The 17,138-nt window shown below is 38.5% G+C and overlaps 2 protein-coding genes across 8 annotated transcripts in view; one reads left to right on the forward strand and one right to left on the reverse strand.

Annotated features, from left to right (window-relative positions):
* LOC119548325 (myosin-VIIa) overlaps positions 1-16,517 on the reverse strand; it is a 27,366-nt gene extending 10,849 nt beyond the window's left edge. Inside the window, exon 1 of one of the 3 annotated variants that reach the window (XM_037855506.1) lies at positions 16,444-16,517. In XM_037855506.1, the coding sequence (XP_037711434.1) occupies positions 16,444-16,470 (27 nt within the window). In that variant the 5' untranslated portion in view covers positions 16,471-16,517. Of the gene's footprint in view, positions 1-236; positions 538-16,443 lie in introns of those variants that run through there. The other 2 variants (XM_037855508.1, XM_037855507.1) reach the window with 2 other exon arrangements.
* Positions 5,859-17,138, forward strand: part of LOC119548326 (slowpoke-binding protein) — a 39,367-nt gene continuing 28,087 nt past the window's right edge. Inside the window, exon 1 of one of the 5 annotated variants that reach the window (XM_037855512.1) lies at positions 5,859-6,425. The gene's annotated coding sequence lies outside the window, so the exon portion shown is untranslated. The remainder of the gene's footprint in view (positions 6,426-17,138) is intronic. The other 4 variants (XM_037855510.1, XM_037855511.1, XM_037855515.1 and 1 more) reach the window with 4 other exon arrangements.

The following is a 17,138-nucleotide window of genomic DNA, read 5'->3' on the forward strand; positions in this document are numbered from 1 at the left end:
TATTACTACATTCCAATTAACACACGTGTAGGCGACTGTAGGTGATAAGGGGGGAAGTTTAGAATTAAAATTAGCCCCTTGGTGGGTAAAAGGCAGAGCACTGCCAAAGGAATGTGATAAAACGATTCGCTTATCATAGTAATTTTCTGATAACCAGAGCGACTGGATGGGAAAAACTGCCACGACAACCAGGAAGTCACTTTATATATATGTTCGAGTATAGCATTCCCACTTACATGTTGCCGCACAAATTCGGACATGGCTGGTTTTATTCGGCCTGGCCAATTTCACGTCACCCCCACTTCACACAGACACACGCGCCGTCGACGGTTCTTAATTGGCAAATATTTGCCCAAAGATTTCTTTCGGTTCTGTTGCCACAGCCGTTTTTAATCGAAGTTTTTCTGTAGTTCTGTTCGGTTCGGAGTCTCGCAAACGTCTGAGCTCTGCTCAATGGGGCCCTCGAATGTTTTGGCTGGCGAAGTGAGTATCGCCAACTGTTATCTCGCCTGATAATGAATATTGAATGCTTTTTGGCAGCCCTTATCGACCCTGTTTCCATATGGCTGCGCTCTCTCAACAAAAATAAAACAATCGACTTCTAAGAGCTGTACCGTCTGCGAAACCCATGCGTTTTGCATACGTCATGATTAGCCGTATAATCGTGTACCGATGGGTATCTCAGGAATCGCTGCTTATCTAGCGATGAGCTACACATAACTGACCCTGCTCATGAGTCATGTGATTTGTCATGTGTCTAAGGTAAGGATAACGCAAGCTAATGCCAATATAATGTAATCTGAAGTACCTGACAACCGCTAAGTTCGTGGTAAAAATCATTCGATTGCGATTAGGGGAAAGTACGTATTTCTGATGTTAAATCAATGATACTGATTACATTATAACCCATTGGCTGTAATTACAGCAAACTTTTTTTGAATAGCGTTCATATTGTTTTTTAATTATCACGAAATTTTAATGAAATATAGAATATTAATCACTCTCAAGATTCACACTACTATATCATCTCAACAAAAATGTAAATATTATTTCCAACTTTAAAACATATGAGTGTCCATACATATCAAAAATAAATTTATATTTATACCCTTGCAGAGGGTATATTGATTTCAGTCAGAAGTTTGCAACGCAGTGAAGGAGACGTTTCCGACCCCATAAAGTATATATATTCTTGATCAGCATGACTAGACGAGTCGATCTAGCCATGTCCGTCTGTCCGTCTGTCCGTCTGTCCGTCTGTCCGTCTGTCCGTCTGTCCGTCTGTCCGTCTGTCCGTCCGTTTCTACGCAAACTAGTCTCTCAGTTTTAAAGCTATCGGGCTGAAACTTTCCCAAAAGTCTTATATCTTTTGCAGGTAGTATATAAGTCGGAACCAGCCGGATCGGACAACTATATCTTATAGCTCCCATAGGAATAATCGGACAAAAAAATGAAAAAAAATTATATCTTTGGTGTTTTTTAGCATAAAAACTCCTAAGCTTGGAAATAACAATTTTTAAATAATTTTGAATTTTGAATTAAATATTATCGAAATCGGACGACTATATCATATAGCTGCCATAGGAACGATCGGAAAATTTGTGGAAAAATAATATGAAAAAAATTATAGCTTCGGTGTTTTTCAACATATAACCTCCAACGCTTGGAAATAACATTTTTTAATTAGTTCTGAATTTCGAATTAAATTTTATCAAAATCGGACGACTATGTCATATAGCTGCCATAGGAACGATCGCAAAATTGGTAGAAAAATAATATGAAACAAATTATAGCTTCGGTGTTTTTTAACATATAACCTCCTACGCTTGGAAATAACATTTTTTAATTAGTTCTGAATTTCGAATTTAATTTTATCAAAATCGGACGACTATATCATATAGCTGCCATAGGAACGATCGGAAAATTGCTACGAAAATAATATGAACCAAATTATAGCTTCGGTGTTTTTTGACATATTATCTTATACTATTGGGAATATCATTTTTTGTGTTTTTAAATTTAATAATTATAGCTGCAAGGGTATATAAGCTTCGGCTTGCCGAAGCTAACTTCCTTTCTTGTTTTAATTTGACTTGACTCATATTTACATTTTTAGGAACATAATTCATAAATTTGTTATATTATATGTATCTTTATTTCATTGTAATTATTTTATTAACTGACAGTCAAGTTGATTAATCGATTTCAAATAAATAACAATAGCTCAAGTAATAAATACAAATAAAAATGTTCTACGCAGCTTGAGTTGATGATATATAAACATCACAATTTGTCGTCATTTTAAAAAATGGCTTTCCTGATTATAGGCACGAAAACAGGTTTGGAATTTAGTGTCCAGCGTTTTATCCCCCGCAACGTTTTCGATTCCATGAATTTCGATTTCAATAAAGATTACAAAGTCCAACAATCAAACATTTGTTGACTATTCGTCATTCGCGATGAAGTTTGCCTATCGATGGAAACGACGACGCTTGTCATCTGCTTCGGTAATTTGTTAAGTATTATAATCATAATTGAATGGGTTTGTTTATTCAGCGACCAGTGGGGTAGATAATATTAGTAGCAAATAAACAAACTTAACTCTGTTTTGAGTGCCAGTGCCAGTTGACCTTTTGGAAAAAAAAAGTGTAAGTCTTTATTATCAGTGGATATTATAATGTGTGTAAAGGCATTACAAGGGTAGATACTTTAATTAGGGGCTTCCCATATTGCAAGTATGCCATGTGATACCATGTGATGTGTTTAAATTAGAAGAACCTAAAGGATTACAATTGTTTACTCAAATTTTAAGTCCTTCAGATATTAAGAAAGTATATAAGAAGAGCTTATCTCATTTAGAAACAGAGATTTGAGACAGAATAAATCCGGGTTATTGAAAAATAATCTCGACAATAAACTCACCCGCTCTACTTTTGAATGTATCTTAAAGAACCACTCTCTACTATCAGATTATCGCATTGGGAGCCCCCAGGATGTGTTCAGTTCACCTTTTTCTCGTTGATACTCGATGTGGTTTTGGCCCCTTCCTTGACTGTCCTGTTGCCCGCAACGTCATCGTTGGCAGTAGATTATTTTGGCCTTAGCAAATTGTACGGCGATAAGCGAGGGAGCAGCTTCAAGTGGCTGTAATAAATTGCAGGCGCCCAGGGGGCCGTCGGATGGCACGTGCCGGCGAAACACAGCAGAAGACGCGGCTTTCTGCGGCATCTGGGGTGTGATTTTCCCGGGCGGAGAAGGATGTGACTGTCAATCCTGCCAGCTGCAAGCGTTAATCCCCCTCGGCTTTGGCTCCTCTTCGCAGCGATGGCGAGTCCTTGGCGGAATGCAACGAACCCTCTTGGAAAGCTCGTGGAATGGGCCAAAGTCGCGCGTTAAAAGCGCAATTAGGATTATCCTGCGAGTGTGCTTAGCAGGAGCAACATGCGGACGAGAAGGAGCAGCTTAGCCAGCTGAGCGGGCTCAGCTTTTGACCCAATTTTGGACGTCACTAGTCCGGCCACAAAGTATAGCCCCAGGGAGCTATGCACTGAGAAATATTATTAGCTATGGACTTTCTTTAATTTATTAAAATATGCAATTAATACATGTTGGCATTGGAAGCATAATTTTATAACACATTCTAATAAAAATTGTTTATTGAATTTATAAAACATCCCTAGATAAATGTATTTTAAGGTAAACAGTTGAACCTATTATAGTCTTTTTGAAAATGAAAATATGACATCCTGTGCGTTTACACATTATCAAAATATACCCATAAGCCGTATACCCATAAAGTAGTATTTCACATGCCTTAAACTAAAAACCCACAGGTGTTATAAATAGATACACATGAGCTTATGTACTTAGGTGTGTAAAATGTTTGCTCTGTCAACACTTGCAAATAAAAGAGTTAAGTAAATTAAAAGAAACTAAATATGATATGCTGACTTGGACTTTCATTTTCTCAATTATAAGTTAACAATTATAATTGTATCGGTTAGAATTAAAAGAATCTTATATTTTGATACTTTAAAATGACTTTTAAAGCTTTTAAAATTAAAGTATCTTGATATCATTAATAGCTTCCATTTAATATTTAAAAACGTCAATTAAAACGACCATTAAAATTTCTCCTCTGCATGGAAAAATTAAAAAAAATCCTAGGATGACAGCAAAGACTTGTCGCTTTTCTCTGACGTTTGCGGAGTGCTGGCGGCGCATAAAAATTCAATTAAAGTCGGCGGCGGCTGGCCAAAGGACACGGGCAGAAGGCTGGTGTGCCGTCATAAATTCCACGCCGATAACGTGGCGTATGCGCAATGTCAGGCAATTTGTTTTGAGTTGCGAGCTGCGAGGTGAACCCCAGCAATCATCGTCAGGCGAGCAATTTACAATGTTTGCCGTGTTGCTCCGATAGCAGCATCGCTTCCACCGCTGCACTGCCCGCTGACACTGATAATTCAGTTGGCGACGTACCACTCCCACCACCCACTGGCACCACCCCCTCCAACCTACCACCCAACCACCCACTCTCGAACACTTTGCTGACCTATATTTGGGCATCAATGAAACGCCAGCAGATGTGGCCAACAAAGCGATGGGGAAAAGCGGGGAAGGGGGGAAAACAACAGCGGCACAGCGCATTTTCAATGCTATTGAGTAAGTTGAGTAAAAGCTCCCAGTAGCCGCTTCGCTGGAGAAAAGCTATCGCAATCTCTTTTTTCCCTTTTGGTGAAGCTTTGGGACTGGAAGAGAAAGCTCCTATCCTCTCTGCACTTAAAACGTTACTTTTGCAAAAAGATAACATTTAACAGTGGTACCAGAAGCTAAAAATATGAAAAAACAGTTTAATACACGAGAAATAATTTTAAAATGAAATAGATTTTAAAGTTATGTAGTAATAAAACTACCAGTTTTAAGATATTTTCTATATTCATATTTACTAATATATTATATTTTATATTATTTTATTATATTTTCTAAATTATTTTATTAGATCATAAATATTAGTGTCTAACCAAGTTTTTCCTTCGACCCTAAATGCTTACTTCTTTTGCAAGGACTTAGAATTAATGAAAATAATGCATATGACCCAAATAGAAGTGTTTTCCAAAACTTAAGGCTTTAATGATTTCGAGTGTTTTAGCAAATTTCAAACCATTTACTAGGTAAATGTAACTGCTTTCATGTACCTGATTTTAAAAACAACAAAGTATGTCCATTATATAAAACGTTAGAAAAAGTTTCCAGAACACTGCTTAAAAGCAATAACATTTCAGTTTACTGTATTGTTTTGCACAAGTATTCTAAAACCTTTTAGTAACAGACCATTTTTTTAGTGGTGACAAGAATCCCCTAAACCTATGACTGTATTTTTGCAGAACTGTAGTTTTACCATTGGAAAAACATCACTACATATTTAACAATTTAATTTGGATTTTAAAAGGGAGTAAATTAAACAACATTCAACCGTATAAAACATTTAAGGACAGACAAGAGTAACAAACTCAAACAGCTGACTGACTTCCAACCAGAAGATACCATCAGTTACTGGTGAAAGTCGAAGCTCCTGGAAGGGGTAATCAGCTGGACACAGCCAGAGAGAGCTGGAGCGGACCCAGTGACAGTGGAACAGGCGAAGCCACCGAAACGGGAAAAGGGTGTCAATGGAAATCCCCGAATGGAACTTTTAGATACACTCTCTCTCTAGATTTTCCACTCTCTTCGAAGAGGAAATGAAGGCGGCAAGCGGCTGGCAGCTTTTCAATCCAGTTCGAGTCAACCAGCGGAGTGGACGTCACTAGTTCCCAGTGCATTTTCCCCCAATTCTCTGGCGCGTCGCGAACTCAACGGTAGTCTTGAATTAAAAATTGGTCAGAATTACATTCGATTTGGGCATCATCAATTAACCAAAATTAGATTACATTTTGTGTTCGCATTCGGCTGCCATTAGAAATGCCATCAATTATTTAAGGCATTTATTTTGATTCCGTTTCCTTGTGCTTTTGTTTGCTGGCTGTTCCACAAAAACAGAAATTGTTTGCCCTCCAGGAGAAACAAAAACAACTATAGAGCGGAGAATACGGAGAGCCGAATGGACACCGAAAAATCCGAGAATCCGAGTAGCAAACATACCGAAGACCAAAAACACTGAGCACCAAAAACACCGAAATTCAGTCGCGTGAGAGCATCGCATCTGGCCGCACCGCATCGCATCCTCGAGATACATCCGCATCTGTAAGATATATCCGCATCTTTGAGATACATTCGCGAGTGCAAATTTCAGCGGCAATATGTCAATTAACTAAGTCCCAATCTAAGACCATCAATAAATCAGATAATCGTCTACTGGGAACTGAGACGCAGACCAAAGAAAACAAACTCCAAGCTCAAAGCTCTTCTCACCTTTTTCCTGGTTACAGGTGAGTTCAGCGGGCTTAAAGTGGGAGGGGAGGGGGTCTATGGCCCTTTATGACCTATTTGGAAAATGAAGGGCTCTAAATGCAATTATTCGGCAGCCACAGTGCATTTTGTGTGTAACAGTAATTTGTAATTGTGTGAAAATTAATTGCCTTTGATTTTAGATATACCTGATAAAATTAAAAAAGATATATTTACCAATGTTTAGTTTAAAGTAAAAAAGTTGTGGAAATTAAGATTGATATGATTTTAATTTTCAGAGATAAAAGAAACAATTTTTTGTTTGTATATATTATATATATTTTAATTTGAAGTTGAGGAAGTTGGTTCTAATCAAATGAAAGCTTACATATCTGAATGAGGTAAAATGCACCTTTAACATTCAACAGTCTTGATATCACATTTTTTTACAAAAATACTTTTGACTTAAAAATAAACTCTTAAATTTTCTCACTTTCCCGCATCGTCACCACATATTTTCTACGAACAAAACTTTATTGGATTTGCTGAAATGTTAACGAATGTGTGTCAGGACCGGTTTCTGTTAGTTCCCTTGCTGATTTCTAGCTGTACGCAAGAGCTCTTAGCCCCCAGAGAGTTCAACAACTGTTTCTTTGAACTTTGCACAACTTTCGAGCAATTCCGATTGCAATTTGCCAGCAATTCAACGCGATTTTCCCTTTGTGCAGCTGTGAACTGCATGCGGGATTATGAATGCATATTACGCATACGCCCCATCTGCCAGAAGCAACTGCATTAGAAGATGATCATTGCAAACGCTCAATGGAGCATCCATTGCCATTCCTTTTCCCATTTCCCTACTCGGTAATTGCAGCACCAACTGCACGAATTGTTCCTAATGAGACAGTTAAAACGCAATCGTAAAGCTGGAGTTTTGTACCCATTTATCCATCTACCCCCTCCCCTTATTTTTGGTGAAGAGAACCCTTGAGATACGCGCTCGGATTGCTTTGAATGCCGCTGCGTTTCTTTCTCAACCTCAATTGGAATGCATTGCGACCAAGGACATTTGCAGAAGCAGAAGAACGCCAAAATGGGATTTCTGGGGGGTTCGAATGGAGGCCTCTGCTTCAGCGGTACATTACTCAGTTTACGGCCGGATTATAGCCGTAAGCCATTCGGAAGTTTCTCGAGGGGTTGGGTATGCCGCACGAGCAGACAGCTAATGTCCGTCGCTCCACATTTTATGAGGGAAAATCCTGCAGTCGGATTGCCCAAAATAGACACTTTCCTTTTTTAACTCTCTCTCTCATTGGAGAGTACGCAATCCAAGTTGAGGAAGTGAAAGTTACATTGAAAGGAAACTCAGTTTGAGTTCCGCCTTAATTTTTATGCGAGGAAAAGTAGAAATTTTATGGAGATACTTACAATGTTACTAAATACTCTTTGTATTTTTGCAAGTAGCTCGATAGGATTAATAATTTATAAGGAGTAAAGTCGTATTTCCGAGAAAAGAAGGAAAAGTCCTAGTGATTATTTTAAAACTGTTAACTTAAAACTTTTTTTCTTACTGCATGTCGTTGACCTTTTGTTAACCTAATAGAAAAAGATTTGTTTTATGAGTATTTTGCTTTTATCGCTTCCCTCATTTTATTGTGTTTGTGCAAACATTTTTATTTGATTGCGACTTTTGCTTCTTTGGCTCCGTTTTTCTCATTCCCTGATTCGATTTTCATGTTAATTTTGATCACTCGACTGTAATGATTTTTTTACGGGCAGAGATAACATTTAAGTGCGCCCAAGTGTCGCCTACAATATTTCCCAAATTTATGCTAGTTATGCAAACGCCTCTGCTCAAACAGCAAAGGCTGCGTATGCGTAATATTTTTTGGCCATATTTTCCTTTGTTTTGACAAAGACAACAAAGGTCACGGGGTGTGGGGTGAACAGGCGTTGATATTTCCTTGGAAGAGGTTCCAAAAATAGACAACTGAGCTCATGGACTCACTGGAGAGAACAAAATAATACAATTTTATATGAAATCTAAGAAGTTGTTGGGGAAAATCTGGATTCCCAAGCGCTTGATCTGACAGGGCACTCATTACTCAGGCCAGACAATAAACCATCTCGACTCCTTTCTCCACTTTCACTCAACCCCCTCTGGAATCCCCATAAATGTTCTCGTATCGACACCATCTTATATATCTTCGCTGATTTATGCGTTGTATTCAAGCCGAGAATGTTTATTTTGGGCCCTTTTTTGGAGAGCCTGGGAATTAGTTCATCCTGCCATGTTGGCCACGCCCCATCGCTAACCCCGCCCCCATGAACAGGGTTTGCTTTGTGTGTTGCTTTCAATTTGTTTGTTTATTTCACTTTTCGAAAAGGTCAAAGTTGGCCACATTTTGTATCGCATTCGCGTTGGGCTTCCCACCCATGTGTGTTTGTGTGAGTGGTTTCGGGGGCGGGGCGAGGGCGTTTTGGGTGGGCGTGGCTCTCGAAATTTTGTTTATCTGCCTTTCTGACATTCATTAAAAGTCCGGCCAGCGACTGAAACTTTGAAGAGATTATCGACTGGGGCAGTCATAATATTTATGGGCCCGCTGGAAAGGTCAGGGCTCGACCTTCGCTTACCCCAAAGAAAGTGGCCCCATTGTTGTCCCAATTTAACAAATGACAATAACACATGATCTGCGATAAGAAAATTGAAATCAAAGACAGAACCACGAAAGAAAATCTGGGGGAATTATTTCTGTGGACGGGGGTTGACATTTTACAAATGCCAGCAATAAAATTAACTTAAATAACGTTTATTCCGCGCTTCGAATTTCACCAAAGCGTGGGTTTTTAAATCCGTAAGTGGTGGGTGCAAAAAGTCGAGGCAACCTTGTGATGGAAAATGACTTTGACAAGCAGCGGAAAAATCGTGGGAGTTGAGGGAAAATCTGGGTGTGGTAAGAGCATTTGGTTAATACTCTTTGGTAAATTTTGGAGAGGCGTTAGGAATTTTAAAAATTGTAGGAGGAGGAGGACTTGCTGAAAGTTATTTTGGAGCACAGTAATTGAATTGTGCTGACTAAACTCGGAAAAATGAACATTGGAGTTTATAAAGCTTGTGTGAAATTCTAAGATATACCATAATATGCAAATATATATTTCAGTTTAATAAGGTCTTATCTATAATCGTTGCTTAAGTAACTTAACATTTTTACAACGCTTCAGTTATGCTCATCTATATGCACCAATTTATATGAGGGAGTTATTTTTATGTCCACACTTAAGGGTGTTCTAGGACATGCATCTTTGGGAATGGATCCCATCAAGTGAGCTCTTATCGATATGACAGCTCCCCCTTGTGCACCCTGTGTGTGTTAGTCATTATGACCCCAAGGCAATGCCTCACCCTCTTTTTCCACACCCCTGCCCATCATAAATCGTGGAATATGCAAATTTCCCTTGCGTCAACATATTGACAGCGCACGGCAATATAATTCTAATTTATTTGAACCTGAATTCAATTCCAATGTGCAACATAAGCAGAACAGAGAAAAAGGGGAGGAGACTACACATTTGCATTCCCCTTTCAAAGCAACTAATTAGAAAGTTTTCCAATGAGTTTTGTTTAAGTTGAGGGGTTTAATCTAACGATAAAGTTTAGGTGGGGTTTAATATAACGATAAAGTTTGGCCCACAGTTGCGCTTAAAAGTAGGCAACGCTTTTAGTTTACTCCCTTTACGCTGAGCACCGATAAGTAGCCAACTTTATAGTGCAATCCTAATAATTTAAATCCATAATTGTAGAGCAGGGACTTCAACTTCCCATATTCCCTCATTTTCCCCCGAATGCACAATTACGAATTCAATTATCAATCAATTTGCATAACAAACGAGCTGACCGCCTCAGCGAAGTAAACAATTAAATGTATACATGTTTGTGTGCACAAATATGTTTACTTATTTAATTGTATGGCAAGAGCACATATAATCATACACACGGTAATCCTTTTTGATCGGTTCGACATGCGAACAACTTCCGTTTCCGCTGCTCGAACCTGAAACGCAAATCAAATTTCCGCTTTGCATTGACAGCCCCTAAAACACAAAAAGCGAGCACAGGTAAATGGCACAAATTTGCCGTCAATTGCGACTAATTGCCAGCAGCACACTAATACGAACGCACACACTTGTGTGTTCATAGGTGTAATTTGAAAATTAAACATGGCGCTCGCATTTGAAATGCGCATTTCCGGTCCGCTCGTTTTTCGCCCTTACTCGGGGACAGTTTCATTTATTCATTAGCCGACCGGGCCAACTTTCCGGGGGTGAGAGTCCTCTTTGTCCTACATTTCCCATGCAGCAACAAAATATAGAGTGGCGAGTGGAATAAAAGAAAACCTCAGCATAAAGCTTTCAACAGTCGCCGCTGCAGGTGGCCACTTTTCAGGCTGGAAAACGACAGGGGGCAGAAAAACTAAGTGCACAGCTACAAATTTGAAACACTTCCAAAAAACAAATTCAAATCATACTTTTATTGGTATTTGTTGGGGGCCTAACAAAGAAAGAGTCCTGGAAGACGGGATATAATCCGAAATATTTAAAAATTAATAATTTTATAATATGGTTTATTTGTTTATATGTAAGAGTGTATGTAATGGAAATCGTAGGAAGGAATATTTTATTTTTTATTAATTTTTTATATAAAAACATCGAGTATTTTTTAAAATAATTGTACCATGATGTGTGTAACTATGACGAAATGTTGTAAAATATTTTAATTTTGATTTATTGTTAAATATAAAAATAACGTTGAATACTTTTCAAGAATACATTTCCTTTAATGCCTGCAATTTTAGTGCATGTCCTAGCTCTTAGTAAATATAACTCATTATATATTTAATTTTATTTTGTATTATAAATGTTGTTAGATTTTTCTAGTTTCGATTCCCAATTTGATCTCTCAGTGTAGCGGTTGTGGAAACGGCTGAGTTTAGCAGGTGAGCCGCACTTTGACGACATTATTACGATGTGCGGCTGCTGTTCCTGTCGCAGTTTTTGCTGCTTTTGTTGTTCCTGGCCATGTTGTCCTGTCATTGGCTTAACAGCTAATGGACTCAAATGGCTGTTGCGGTTTCTCTTTCGGCTGGTCTTTTCCCCGCCCTCTTGTTGCCCTGCTTTCTTGGCCTCCTTTGGTCAACCGACGTTTGTCATTTGTTTTCGGCTTAACCGGGATTCGCAGGCCGACAATCATAATTAAATCGGTCAGCAGTTCGGGGCCAGTTCTCAGAGGATACATTAGTCTCTTTTAGATGGGATATAATCCACTTTTCAACGGAACCACAAAGAAAACGGGGAAAGTGCCACACAAAGGAGGCAGGATATCTCACACAAAGCAGATGCCAAAGGGGTTTTTCGCTTGAGAGTCGTTTTCCCAGGTACGATATGATATGAACCGCAAACCGCAGTTTAGCATGCACCAGTACTAGTTCTCACCACCTCCCCCAGAACGCATTCAGGTCACACCCATATACACCGGAAAAAACCATAAGCAAATATGTTTTTTTCAGTCCATAAATCTGAAGTACCTGAGAACAACTCTTTAACAATTTAAAAATACGCAAAAAAACTAATTTTTTAAAACATTGTTCAAATTCTAAGACCTGTAACAACATTTCTGATTTATTATAATAGAATTATATAATCCCTATTTCGGCCAACATTAAATGCTTATCAGAACACCAATATTTAAGTATAAACTATAACTTCAATGTAAATAAATATTTCTTGGTAAAGTCTTTTAGTTTTCTCTCAGCGTGAAAGGGGAGCCACACAGAGCTGTCTCAATAAGCAAATGTCAAATTGTGGTCGCATGTTATGTCCAACGATCCGCCCAGTGGGGATATGCAAATGAATTTGTGTGCGAATGCAAGTTTATTGTAATTTCTGGCATAATTACTTATCCAACAGAGATAATGGAAACTGGGACACAGCTTGGGAAGGACTCAAGTCAACTAGAGAGCACGTCCATTTGCATAATCCTCAAGTTAGCCGAGTGAAAGAGGACCGGAATTAGCCCTAAACGACATTCGACTAGCAGGTGTTCCCAACTCACCTGAACTTTTAACATATTCTCTATTATATTTCCTTTAAGCTGGTACCCACTGTACTTTAATTGAACCATTCACGAATATCCGTCCAAAGACATTTTGGATGCATTTCGTATGCATGCACTCAACTGTTTAATCGATTGTGAATGAGAAGTTTACTCAGTCGGCAAATAAGAAGTATATCAATATGCTTGAGTGGAATTTAGTAGCAGATTTCTAAGGGGATTAAGTCCCCCGACAATGCTTCACTCCCTAAGGATGTGCAGATGACTTAACATCTTTGATTCGCAAGGAAAACAATCGACTAGTCTTTATTGACTCATTGCAAACTCTCAAACCACACTTTGCTGTTGTTATTGAAAAGTGGTAGGCGATATAAAGATAAAAATGAAACAAAAGCCCCCTTAAAAATAGGTAAAGTACCCGGGGTCCAGATAAATCCTGCGGACAAGCAAAGTGGCCAAAATGAGTGACAGCCAGCCAGCTAGACAAAGAGGAATGTGGGAAATGTCGGAAAAATGCGAAGCAATTGGGGATAATTTAATTATGCAAAAGCAGCGTGGACAGCAGTCGTGAGTCCACCGTAAACGGTCCTTTGCGCATCGTTTACCAATAGAAAGGACCAATCCGGCCAGGACCCAACCAATCATTAATCATTTATGCACAGCCGTGTATCTGCTTGTGTGCGGCTGGCTGGACTCCTTATTAATTGGATACGTTTCAGTCACGCAAATCACTTGCACAGCCAGAAACAAACCAAATTTGGTTATAAATCTGGTGGTTTTCATACTACGTAACGTTTAATGGTACACTGTATTTATTTATAATTAAAGTGAAATAGAATATTTTAATCATTCAGAATTATTCAAATGGTAGAATAATCCCTAAAACCATATTTTTGATGAAAAATCTTATTGTTAATTAAAGTTACTTAATATAATCTTCCAATTGAATATAATTTATATTTTTCTCAGTGTACACATACAGAGATAATATAGAGCGATAAAGAGGGTTGCAGTGCACGTGTGGGCCTTGTGAAGTGATTCACGCACAGAGTTTCGATGGCTTTTAGCACCAAAAACTGATATTGAATAGATTTTAGGCATGCTCCAAACAAAGAAGTAATTAACAGCACTTGCACACATCAGTAATTAACTGCTGATTAATAGGGAAATGTAGTTAAGAGCTTGTATCTGCAAGGCAAAATAGCTTAACAATTTACATTGTGGTTAAGATAGGATATCATTTGGATTTACATGGTGTCTAATTTACCTTGGTTTTTGTGTCTTAATTAATTGGTATTAAGAAAACTACTTTCAGTTTAAAAGAATGTATTTCTTGGACAATTTTGAACCTAACTTACCTGCTGATTTTTGGAAACTATGTATTTTAAATATATGACCAATCGCAACATCTTTATTTTTCTCTTTTCATTTCTCCTTTTTCCAATAGTTTAAATTAATGTTGTTTAACTATGAAAACGAAAGAGTGACTAGACTTAAATGACATTTATGGCTCCTTTGCCAGTAAAGTATGCTCTACAAAGTAGATGTTAAGTGTAAGATTCTCGGATTCGCGACATTTGAGTGATATAATCAAATTTTAAAAGATTGTTGATAAGAATCTTTCATTTCCTTTGTCAGGCGTCAGATCTGACTGTTTATTTAAAGCAGCTCAGACGTTGATTCGAGCCCATTTCCATCTCATCAGTTATCCGTCAGCAGCCGGCTTACAATTATCCCATAGCCAGTTATAATTCTTCGCTGCGTTCCACAGCAATTTGTTCGGCTGATTGCCGCGGAAACAAAAGACAACTGACAACTGTCAACATCTCTCGGCTGACATTGTTGGACGAATGTTGCTGCGGTTTTCGACCGTTATGGGGATTAATTGAGGCATTGTCTGCGGGTTGGATGGTTGTTTCATGGGGATCCCTTTGCCATCTGCAGCTTGGGGCATATGTCAATGACGTCAGCACTTTCTGCGATGATTTCCAGGGGAAATTACAGGCCACCCGCCCAACAGGAGTGTGCGCTAATTACTGCGAGAGAAGAAGGAAATGTGCCAACTGGCTGCCGGAATCGGTTAATTAATCTCTTTACCGGTAGGCAGTGAAAGCGAAACCGAAACCGTTTCAGCGTTTTGGTGGCACTTCCGTTTTTCTTGGCTAAAATGTGTGTCAGGGCTGGAGGACGGCCAAAAAAAAACGACCTTGGACAACATTCGCATGCAAAACATTTTCCAAAATGCGAGACGACAGCAAAGCAAACAGAGCCACAACATCGCTGATATCCTTCTTGGCACTATGAACTTATTTCTTGCTTTTTATGGCTGAATTTCCACAGGGAACTTTTCAATTTTGACAGAGAATAACAGAAGGCGAAGGATAGAACTTTCAGGGGTGGCAGGGATTTCTGTTCTGTTTGTTCCGTGAAATAATAAAAACGTGTGAGGAACTCAAAGAGATTTCTGCTGAATTCAATTTTACTCGGCGTAAAAAAATAAGAGGACGAAGACGTCGGCGAGAAAAAAAGCAAACAAACGTCAACAAGGACGTGGCAGGATTCAGTGGCACATATACTTTTTGGGCTTGTGAGTGGGCGACTGCTGGGATAACATTTTAATAAAAATAAATTCGATCAACACTTTTGTTTGCTCAGTTTCGATTCCATGAGCAATGCCAGCGGCTGTCGGATTTCGCATATGAATAATATTTATTTAAGGCGGCACTGGAGTAAAATCGAAAATGAAAATAAATAATTCCAATAAATTGTAGTTGATTGTGCCAATTGAATGAAATCGGTGAGTTTAATTTGAAAATTAAACTTGCGGAGCAAAATATTTGTTAGTTTCTTATCGGAAAATCAAATATGTTGATTAAATTAAATGGAAATTATTATTAGACCCAATTAAGGTTTGAAAAGGAATTACAATTTATTGAGGTTGGCAGTGAATGTAAGAGTGTGCCTTCGAAATAAAACAATTTCTTTTCAATAATGAGGAATGCAGTGTAAAATACATAAAGAATACAATTTTGATTATTTTTTAAATGTTAGATAATAAAAAAAATAAAATTTAAAAGTTAAATTCTAATTTAAATTTCTTTTGATAAAGACCCTGATAAAATTGAAAAACTTGTCCTAGCTTTAATTTTAATTTTTTAATTTATTCCCCCCACTAGTGCGGTGACCTCTAACCTAGACACACATTCCGAAAAACATTTCTTTAGATTGCAATCGCGATTTATGGTTGGTCCCTTCACCTGCAACGTCCAACTACTTTTCCTATTACCATTATGGCTCTGTGCGAATGTCGTCGGGGTCGACTTCCTCGCTTCCTTGGCAATTACAAATGTCACCTTCCACATAAACACATTGTTGTGCAATCAAACAGACCGTAAATAACAGAAACCATCCGAATTTACGAGGCAACCAGTCTGCTGTGGGGGTAAGTTGGATGCGGAGGGTGTTTCTGCACTTCCGTTGCATGTCCGTCTTCGTTCGCTTTTATTACATCCGGTTGGGGGAGTGAAAGGTGAAGGAGGAAAAGGTCGAACATGGTCCCGCAGTTCGGCGACTCCGCATTAACAGATGGTGGTCCTGGCCTTTTTTTGTCATAACCACGTCTCGGGAACATTAAAAACGAATTTCCGGTAGGTGGTCAATCCTACGATCTGGCCCCAAAACAAAAGTCAAAGTCGAAGCTTGACGAGAAAAGCTTTTTTCTGCTATGCTCTTTAATGTCCCCTCCTTTTTTTTTGTGGCCCCTGGCCGTCAATCAATTTTATTGATTTGAATTCGCATTTGATTGCATTGCAATTCGCTCGAGTTTCACTTTCTATAATTGCATTTTCTCTCGATTTAATTTACCCATCGCATAAATACACTCTCGATGGCACACAAATACACTCGCACACCCATAAATAAAAAAAAGATATAGATAAATTCGCACGTACTTTTCGGGGCGAATAGCCGGCGTCCATTTTCTACGCCGAGTTGTGCGGAACTGACCGACGTTATAGAGGCCCATGGCGAGATTTGTTTATTCGCTTGCCACACCATCTAGTTTTTCCCGCTTTTGTTTGCCTTTCCTGCCATTTGCCCGCTTTCCTTGGCCATTACCAATGCCATTGCCGTTCGGTTGATCTGCGGAAATGGGAAAATGCGAGAGATGGGCCGAAAGAAATGGCTAATGCGAGAGAACTAAATGTTAGGGAAACAGTTCGCACCACATCTAAGCTGCAATCAAAGGTTCAATAAAAGTAAACAAAAAGTTTGCTATACCTTAGAAATTTTTGGTTAAATTAAATTCAGTCAATTTAACAAATGATTGGATAACATTTTCTCTATAAAAAATCGTCAACGGCTTCTACCATTACATACCCAGCTAAATGACTAAATGGAGTGCGACAGAGATGGAGATATGCATACAGCAAATCGGCTGTTTCCGAGATTGCAACTTTATTTGCTTATAACTTTTTAATAACTGTTCCAACTTGAACAATTTTTGGCATGGAAGGCTAAATAAAAAGTAAAAAGCACCAGTCATGAATAAAAATATATTTAAAAAACAAAGCACTTGGTAAGCCACTAAAATTATTCCACTAACGTATACTCTCAAGTATAAGTGCCTTTAATTACCCTTCCAAAA

This window comes from Drosophila subpulchrella, chromosome 2L, assembly GCF_014743375.2.
Source record: "Drosophila subpulchrella strain 33 F10 #4 breed RU33 chromosome 2L, RU_Dsub_v1.1 Primary Assembly, whole genome shotgun sequence".
Taxonomy (NCBI): Eukaryota; Metazoa; Arthropoda; class Insecta; order Diptera; family Drosophilidae; genus Drosophila; species Drosophila subpulchrella.